General features: G+C 42.2%; 1 protein-coding gene across 1 annotated transcript in view; it reads left to right on the top strand.

The window, feature by feature from the left end:
• LOC138029242 (rho GTPase-activating protein 23-like) overlaps positions 1-10,000 on the top strand; it is a 75,959-nt gene that overhangs the window by 56,007 nt on the left and 9,952 nt on the right. The window contains exons 18-22 of the mRNA XM_068876988.1: positions 1,005-1,089; positions 3,149-3,227; positions 4,966-5,039; positions 7,453-7,542; positions 8,347-8,472. Coding sequence (XP_068733089.1) covers positions 1,005-1,089; positions 3,149-3,227; positions 4,966-5,039; positions 7,453-7,542; positions 8,347-8,472 — 454 coding nt within the window. The remainder of the gene's footprint in view (positions 1-1,004; positions 1,090-3,148; positions 3,228-4,965; positions 5,040-7,452; positions 7,543-8,346; positions 8,473-10,000) is intronic.

Genomic DNA, 10,000 nt, shown 5'->3' with positions numbered 1-10,000 from the left:
ATTGTTTGAAAATTTGGAATCAGCATACAAAACGGTGTGTGAATACATGTTTTGCTGTACTTATAACTTGTCTGTCACGAATTTCCAACGGGTTACAAATGGTAAACCCTTGAATATAAAAGAAATTCTCTTTTACCTTTTCTTTATAAAGCAATTGTAAGCCGTTGTAAACCGTGCAATTTATTTTACAATCAGCAAGAGTCTTTTGAATCTCGCGTATATTTGAGTGCTAAGTTGAATGCCGCCATCAAAAGGATTCAGAAATCGAACTGTGATGTCATTAAGACGTCGTTTTTAATGGTAATACGTTAGAAAACCGTCACGCAACATTGTAACGCGTCGGTAAAACAGTGCAAATTTGCGATGTTTATCGGTTTTTGGAAAGAGAGCAAAAACCAACATGTAGTCGTTGTGTTCTGGTGAGAATTGCGTTCAGAGAGATGGTGATTAATTTTAAAAAGGCAGCATATCTCATACTTTTCACTAATGCAGCACCATGAAATTGATTGACGTCATTGTGACGTCACCCGTTGATCACATGACCACCATCTAACCCCTAATTGATATTTAGCTTGAGGCTGTTGCAGAAGCAAAATATCGCTGTGATTGGTCAGATGAAAGTGCGTTGACGGAGTTGCGCGCTTTCAGACAACCTTGGTCACAAGGGTTGGAAAACTTCATTCTATATGCATTTTGCCCCTCTCCAACCCTGTGCAATGTTGACAAAACACTTTTGTCTAACAAAAGTCTGCATTTTACCATTTTCCAACATTGAAAGGGGGAATGGGGGTACCGACGCTTATTCTGTAGGCATTACGGTTATGATTTCATGTTTTTGTGCACTTTCCAACGCAATTTGTCCATGGTTGTAGGTTCTTACATAGGTTCTTACAGAAACTCGCGAAGGGTTAGCCCGCTAACGGAACCAAGCTTCTTTGATTTTAGTAGGCTCTGTTCAACTTACCTATTTATCAGTCAACCGCAGTTGAAGAATTTTTTTTCAGAGTTCCTGGTAATTCTGCTGCAGTGACTGCTATGCATGAAGAATTGAACAATCGAGGAATTGAAAATGTGTGCCTTGAGGAAGAGGTGGGTCTATTTGTGGAACTGATCGTTGAACAAATTTAAAAGATGTGAAATTTAATGTGTGAACTGTGGAATGGACATGAAATGAAAATTAAGGCAAGTTTACACGCTACGATTTGTCGGTCCGACATTATCGGAGCACGAATAGTACGTGTTTTTGATCTCCGCCATATTTTGATTGCATCTCTTTTGTACGCAGGCCTCTTCTCAAATTCTGTTTGACACACCAGCTGGCTTCTCTGAAAGTGTCGGCCCGACTTGACAAGAATCTGTTGCACTGCAACAGATTTTGTGAATCGGACCGCTTTTCGTTGTTACGAATGGGCCACAAAACGGATTAAATACAGTACTATTCGTGCTCATATGGGGCAAAATTACTGATTGCTGATTGGCTGAGACGGAGGGTATTTTTTTCTTAATGACGAGGGCACTTTTGGTAATCAAGGCATGATTACTTGATCCTGATTGGTTAACAGTTGCTTATCCAGAGCTTCTTCCAGATTCTGACTCCGATTAAACTGCTTTCTAGCTGTCCACATATAAAATACATTTTAAGCGTATTTCTATCGGCAGCAATGATTTAGTGAATTGAACTTTAACCGAATGGAAGCGTGTTTAAAAGTTGATTGTCATTTGTCGCGGCATTGAACAAGCATTCCTCAATGATTTTGCCCTCTATGTGATAAAAATGTAATCGCAACGTGCCCTTGTGCAATCCAGGATTAATTTCACTTGTATTTTCACGGTTTTCGAAATTGCCTTTGTCGCTTCGCGACTGGGACAATTTTGTGAAAACTTTGAGAATACGCATGAAATTAATCCTTAATCGCCCTCGGGCCCATGCGATAACACATACTAATGTCGAGCCGACAAAACGTAGCGTGTAAACCTACCTTAGATTAAAAAGATCGTCCCAGTTAGGTAGGCCATCGCAACTGAGGCACTTTCCGAGATACATGTAGTCTATTCACCTGTCGCAGGACATAACTTGAAGCCGCAATTGACCTTTTCCCAACTGGCTTGAAAACTCAGTTGGCAGAGCAAGTGCTGCGCCGTCGCACGTTCATGGGTTTGAATTCCGTTGAAGTCTGGATTTTTTTGGCTGCCCGGCTTGCAACTGATTAGAAGAAAACGAAAGATCTGAGATAGCAAGCAGCTCTTTACAACTTCTAATTTAATTGGATCCCTTTAGGACGCAGCTTTATTGTTTTTAGAGCTAGGGTTCATTTTTTCTTTTGCATCGTCCTTTGTGTCCATTGTTTTCTGAACCAATCCCGAGAGCCGTTGTAATAGCTGCGTACTGACCCAAAGATCTCTCGTTAGCTCCTTTTGTTCGTCCACCAGTAATTGTACATTGCAGTATTGTTATCTGTGTTTCCAGAGATTGGTTCCAAACCATCTATACCTAGTAATTTTGAGGGAGCGATATTATTTGCGTGACGTTCGTGGTTCGTTGATATGATATTTCTTTCCGGTAGGGGAATGGGTTCTATACTGGGTTGACGTCACAAATTAATTTTCATCCCTGCAAAGCTGTCTATGACATCAACCCGGTATTTAACTCATTCCTCTTCATTGCTTGGTTATGGATCAAACTATAACGACTTTTTCTGTCTTTCAAAGGAAAGACAAAAGTGAATTTTCAATGCTAAGGTTCTAAAAACAACACAATGTACTTGGGACGATTTTGGAGAATAAAGAAAAAAAAAATCCGCTACGAGCCTAGAAGGCCAACCAGGCCGGCACTTATCTCCGGTTTCTGTAGCATGAAGCGACTAGGAGTATTTCTACTCCCCCCTGGATGGGATGCTGCTAGTCCATCGCAGGGTTACCCCTGGCATTTTCGCAGTCACCCATATTCATGCACCGGGGTGAAGAGAGATACCGTGAGAGTAAAGTGTCTTGCCCAAGAACATAACACTCTGTGCCCGGCCAGGAGTCGAGCACACTGACCATCAGGCCACTGTGTTGAGGTGATAGGCCCTTCAAGGAAAATAGCATTAAACGAACTGTTGGCATTGGTTTTGTGGTTTCAGTTTTGGTTGCTGTTGTTTTCTTGTAGAAATGGAATGACGTTAACAACATCACCAGTCTTCTGAAACTGTTTTTGCGCAAACTGCCAGAGGGTCTTGTTACTGCAGGTAACTTTCGTGTATCACACTTCACATGCGCTGTACAAAACGACCGGGGGCCCGTTTTTCGAAAGTCCTGAAACTTTACGGGCCATTTTCGGGTGTCACATATTTCCCTTTGTATCTCAAGAACGGAGAGGATTTAAGTCGCCAAACTTCACAGACATGTTTCTTTTAGTTGGCTTGAAAACATGTTAAAAAGATCGGCTTTCCAAAACAAGCTGTTGGCAGTTTCACAAATGGCTTTTCGGACCCGAAACGTTTTTGGGACTTTCGAGAAACGGGCCCCAGACCCCTTTTCGGTTAGTCCGTTGCACTTGTGACCAGTAACACACGTTGCTAGATGCACTCCGATGTTGATATCCAACACGAAGTGCCCCTTTAAGTCGAAGCATTTGATACCTATTTCTAGCAGTAAGGTAAGTGTAAGGGGCAGCTTTATTTTTTGGTGAGCCTGGTAACTTTACCTGAGGATAAGAGATTAGGGACACTGTGACGTCACGGTTAATCGTCGTTAGCATATAGAGTGTTTTCACGTGACGTCACGGAGGCCACGTTGGTGGGAAGGCACTAGATAACATCGACCTAAACCTGGTGAGCCATCGATATGTTAGCGGAGTCTTGAAAGATGATCACTTTGTTTTCGCTCGCTCCTCGCTCTCTCGCTTCTGATCGATCGCGGCGAGTATTATTTCAGTCATAAAACAGTTAATAGACCGTCATAAATTATCCCAGGTTGGGTCCTGTTGTTAGCGAATTGATTTTGAGTCTTTCAACTTGCAGCTAACAAATTTCCGGCGCTCTTCCCACTGTCGGAACGGATCCTGTAACGGGTATAAAGAAAATTAAAGAAAAAAAAGAGAGCTAATTATTAAAAGTTCCACTTTGTGAGCGGCATATATGGCTCACCAGGTTTAGGTCGATGTTATCTAGTGCTTTCCACGTTGGTGTACCTAAACAATGGAACGGCGGCCATGCTCGTGTACCCAACTAATCCTCCTCCGGGAATTGAGCTCTATTATCATGGAAACGTTTTCTTTTGTTTCGGTGGAAAAGCAAGGTTACTGATCACGTGAGTGAAAACACTCTATATTCAACCCTCGGTTATTGCATTTCTAGCTTTCTGAATCATTGGCTCGCCCAAATCCCTGTTATCAGCAAAATAACCGAGGATTTGGAAAGCAGTGCGCCAAGTGTCAGTGTGTCAAACAAAAATGTTGGCGCGAAGTTTAAGTTTTGTTCCGGGAAAATGGCTGAAAACAACAGGTTTGGAGAAGTGTCTCCCTTGGTAATCACCTTCATCATCAGATCTTACTTACTGAACTTGGTTTAAATTTTGACTACCTTTCTATGGGGATTAATGCACGCGAAAAATGGCCTTGCGGGACTGCCTTCCTTGCATGGTGTTGTGTAGTGGTTAAGGTCTTCGTTTTTCATGCCGATACTCTGGGGTCAAATCCCTTTCTGACTGCTGTCTGAATTTCTGCGCTGTTACCGAACCAGTTTCCTTTTTTCCGTCAACTTTATATCAAGTTAACACAGGTTTTTTATATATGGCTCTGACGGAATAAGTGAAGGAGGCGTTTCTTTGTAGTAGGAAAAGTGCCTTTGTCATTTGATTCGAATGTGTGAAATATGGGGCATTCAGTTTGATGAGAAGTTTTCGGAAATTCGTCCATTGTTCTTAGTAGGAGGTACTGAATGGTGGGCAGTCAGCGGAATTGTCTAACTTGGCGTTTTGTTACAGAATTGTATGACGGATTCATTGAATCAAACAAGAAAGAGGATGGGGCGGAAAGAATGTGGTCACTCAGATCATCAGTAAGTAATTATCGAACAATTTGTTTTCCTCCTAGGAACATGTTGACCAAAGATTTGAAATGTGCACTCACAGTGTCATCTAAAGCGCCATGAGCGCTACAGAAAAAGTTATCCCGTGGGGTGCCTGTGCCTGTGTAACAGGCAGCCCAACGGTATAAAACCAGCCACTTATCTTATTTTTCTTCTTCGTAGTCACAAATGTGCCCCACGGATATAAAATTAAGCCCCGCCCGGGGAATCCAATTTTATTCCCTTCAGAATTTCCAAACTCCCGTACGGCTATTAGAACTCCTACTCTTGTCCCAGCTCTTTAGCATGCGCACACCAGATCAATCGACCACGGAGGTCTGTGCTTACGGTGGAAGCAAATATTTAGTTTGGAATCCTTTCCGCACGCGGTGATTGGCACAGTATTCTCACATCTGGAAGTATTTGATAAAGTGGAGGGATGATTTTTCTTTGAGCATTTCTAGATCTTGTTTCGTTGTTGTGTTCCACCGTGAACATTAGTGCATAGAACGAACACTCCAATCGACCTGTTTCTTGCGAACCAGTTTGTTCAGTCGTTCCAAAACATTTTGTGAATCGAAGCAGTGTGCTCAATTGGCCATTGTGCCAAACGTTTTGTGAATCGAACCAGTGTGCTCAATCGGCCATTGTGCCAAGCATTTATCAATCGAACCAGTGTGTTCATTTGGCCATGGTGAGTCAACACCCGCTTTTAGAAAGCACTGTTAGGGAATTCCAACGCCATTCTTCGCAATATAGGAATCAAAAACGTGAATAGAACATTAGGAAAAAGCCATTAACAACCAAATACAAAAAGAAATCAAGAAGCAGTAATAGTAACAGATTACCTCTTTCTGTTTTTGCAACAAATTCTTTCCAGTCGAATTACAGATTTATCTTTCTGGTAATCCCCTTTTTCTGAAGTTTACCCGTAGTTGTAGTTCACGTAACTGGACAATTTGTGTTAACTGTTTGTGCTTCCCACGGATACGCCCTCATAGGCGTCTTGTTAAATACGTTATTGTTATTGTCATCGACAATTTAGAAATATTTTGAGTGTTCGATCTAACCATCGGTCGCATGATCGCAAATCACGTGACCTCGTAAGACGCATACAACGTCAGTCGTGTACGAACACTTCCAACTATAAAAGTATAGTTGAAGTTTTCGGAATCTTAACAGTAGAACAAGGACAAGCACCGAAAAGAAACGCATTTCTTAGATCGATATTTACTGACTCGACTGACTGAGAGTTCGAGATTCTGTCGAAATATATTTGACACGGAGGGCGTGTTTGTTATCTTTGGTTAACAGTTTGTTATTTGAGAGATTTCACCGCATGTCGTTTACGGCAATTGGCACACGCCAGGCTGAACTTTGCGTTTGTCAACGTCGAAGATACTTGTCTGATTTGAACTCATTTCTTGAGCTACAGATATCAAGTAACTTCTGAAAAAAAAAAGACAAGGTAGAATAAGCGAATTTTCATGCTTTTATGACAAGCAACAATCTGCCGATTGCCGTTTCAGTTAGAAAGGCCCACATTCGTCCAAAAGTCATTGCGCAGTGTTCCTGAATTTATTCAAATAGCTGAAGTGTTGTTTCCCGCTTCCCTGCTAGCAGAGGTCTATTTTTGCTTTCGCTGGGCAGACGATTACGGAAAAAGCGACCTCTGCTATGGCTCGAAACTCATTGTGTTGAGTATGCGCGGTGGTGACTTAGCGACCGAATCTTCACGTAATACTTTACGTTGTGTGGGCTCACTTAACAAAAGCGGAAGTACTGTAAAGGAATGCGCGGGACACAGCGGGCTCAAGTCACAGTCAGCAAACATATCATTGGGCATGCTCTTTGACGAGTGCTGTCCAAGGTTGTGGACGGCGGTTGGATCAAAGTGAGTTTCCACCAATGGCAGAGGCCTCTTTTCCCGTCTTCATCAGCACAGCGAACGCAAACGAAATGAGATCTCTGCTAGCAGGGAATTTTCCCGCGTGATTCGCCTGAGTGCATTTAGCCAGCCAATCAGATCACGCATTCGGACAAACCGTCATTTGAAAACAAAAACAAACGACCGCAATGACTTTTGGGCAAATGTAGGCCTTTGAATGCTATGCTACATTCCTCCATTGTTCGATTGTAACTTGTGTTACGTGTGAAGGAGAGGTGCAGCGAGACGTGAAAGTGCTTGCGTTTCGTTATTGGCCTTCCTGTCAGGCTTAAATAACGTCAGAATAATTAAGCAATGGTTCTTGCCAAACAGCCTCTTTCTGGTTGGGTCTCCTAATGTTGTGTTCATTTTAGTTTTTGTTTCTTTAGTTCCGCAATTATCGAGCCGCAAATAATGTAAATAAATATGTGATTCACTTTTAGTAATAACGCAATGCCGGTTTCCTTTTCTTTGTAGGTTCAAGATTTGCCTGTTCATAATTTTGAAACGCTGAAGTATCTTGTGAATCACCTGAAGGTGGTGTCTGAAAACTGTGGCAAAAATAAGGTATATCGAATCGTTATCTTTGAATTCTAGACCCCGTTTGATCCTCTAATTGCCGGAGTACCATGACGTCTATTCTTCGTAGTTTGGAAGAGAGCTGTCTAGAAGAGTGTCTAGTTATTCTAGCGCTGGAGCACGAATTGTGGCACTGTGAACTGAAATCAACAGTGAAGGCAAATCAAGTCATATGCTGGTTTTTGAGGAGAGGGGAAAACTGGAATACCCGGAGAAAAACCTCTCGGTGCAGAGTAGACAACCAAACAAACTCAACCCACATATGACGCCGAGCCTGGGAATCGAACCCGGGTCACATTGGTGGGAGGCGAGTGTTTTCACCACCGCGCCATCCCTGTACCCATTTAAGGTCACCTCTTTAAGGTCACCCTTTTGGGTCACCCCTTTTAGGTCACCCCTTTAAGGTCACCATTTTAAGGTCACCCCTTGCGTGTTTGATAACAATGATAGCCAATCTGGACCTTCTACTCAAATTCGGAACATATCTCCAAGCGCTACAGAGGCAATTATTTTCGATTTCGGTCTCAGCCTTTGGCTTTATGGTCTTCTTTGGGGACTCAATTGGATCACTAGGTTTGCTTTCGGTTTTGATGTATTACTGTTGCGGGGAGAGGATACACCACTTATTACAAGGAAATGAAGAAGATATTAAAATACAAGTTTCTTGCTTGTTTTTTACGCGTTAGCTACGAATAGTTGGCTTGACGCTTTAGTGTGACAAGGGATTTTACAAAGCTTTTTGTCAGGGTCGATTAAAAAAGTTGCAACCAAATTAATAGTCTGTTGTTTTAGATGGAGGTGCGTAACCTAGCCATCGTGTTTGGCCCAACCATCATAAGGACTGGAGACGACTCAATGATGGCAATGGTCAAGGACATGTCAGATCAGTGTCGCATAGTGGAGACTCTTATAACAGAGGTGTGTAGACAAGTTCTTTCATCATCAAGTTTGCCTACGATTGTAAACTTGCTTGAATGAATGAAGATTCTGTAAGTCGATCTAGCTCCATATAATTTTCTGGGGCAATAGTTTAGTTTGTCGTTTCGCTTAGAGTTTCACCACCAAGGTGATCTGGTGATGTAATTTGGAGGACTGGGAAGAAAATTTTTCACGCCCTATCCCACAGCCGTGCGCGGCCTTAGGTGTTGTTTCCAAATCTCCTGCAGTATTTCCATCTCCAAAACTCAACAGATCATTACGTGTCTCCGACATTTCCTGTTACTGAATGAACATTCAAGTAGAACCGACGAGATCTCACCTCGCCTCTGCCATGTTGAATTAAAAAATAGCATTCAAGGCCGCACGCGGTTGTGGGATACGGCGTTAAAATTTATCTCACCAGTCCTCCGAATCACGTCACCAGATCACCTGGCATAAGAGGGTCGCACGAGTCTCTTAATTGTAACTGAACTAAATTGCTGTAAACGAGAATGATCATCGCACGTGCGAGCAACCTTAGCAGTTGGAAAGGAATCTGAAAAAATCCAGGCTTAAAAAAGGACTTGAACCCATGACTGTGCAGTTGCGCTACCCTCCTATATTACCTAGTTAATCATAAAAATTACAATTTCCGCAATTGTGATTAGTTTAAAAACTCCTATTTTCCACTAATTCACTTGCCAAGTTGTCATCGGACAGTTTGTTATCGGACGGTTCAATAAGCCAACCAATCGTAACCTTGGTTTCAATCACCATAGAAACAGTATACAGACTCCTAAATAGGACATTTGCATGATGACGCCATATGACTACAAGTACCAGAATCCTTCAGGTTTCGCTTGTGTCATGTTAATTAGAGCTATTGTTATTTTTACCCCACTGGGAATACAAAATTCAAATATGAAAAGAAAAACAAACTGGATTGTGGTAGTTGTAGTCAAGTGACGCCATCGTGAAAATTGCCTATTGAAGGTTTCTTTCTCTCGTTCTCTCAGAGCGACATTAAAGAATTTACGCCTCGTTTGTCAGTCTTTTAACGCAAATTTTCGCTTTCTTTCATAACTTGGCTCTTCTTCTTTTCTCCGAAAATGTAATTTTTTAAGATTAACGGGTAAGAGGACTTCGTGTCGTCCAATTGGCCAGTTTCATATTCTAACGGTTGGACTGGATCTAGCATGAAATGGAGGCTAATGTGGGCAAATGAATTGCCTTTGAAAAGATTTGCCCGCATTAGCCTCCATCCCATGCTAGATCCAGTCCAGCCGTGAAAATTCGAAAATGGTCTATTCGGTCTGTGATCATACTCGTGTACGCAATTTATAAACAATTTAAAAACATAATGGAAAATAGAAATATTAACTTGAAGTAGTCATTCTCTCTCTTAATGCCGGGACACACTAGGCGACAAGTCGTAGCGACATGTCTCTGCGACAAGTTGCTCCATGTGTACTACTTGCAAAACAAGTCGGTGCGACAGCACGCCTGTTCGGTGCACACGCAGTGGCCT

The sequence above is a fragment of the Montipora capricornis genome, chromosome 1 (genome assembly GCF_036669925.1).
Source record: "Montipora capricornis isolate CH-2021 chromosome 1, ASM3666992v2, whole genome shotgun sequence".
In the NCBI taxonomy this organism is placed as follows: Eukaryota; Metazoa; Cnidaria; class Anthozoa; order Scleractinia; family Acroporidae; genus Montipora; species Montipora capricornis.
Note: the sequence above shows the minus strand (reverse complement) of the source record. Positions and strands in the feature narration are given on the sequence as shown.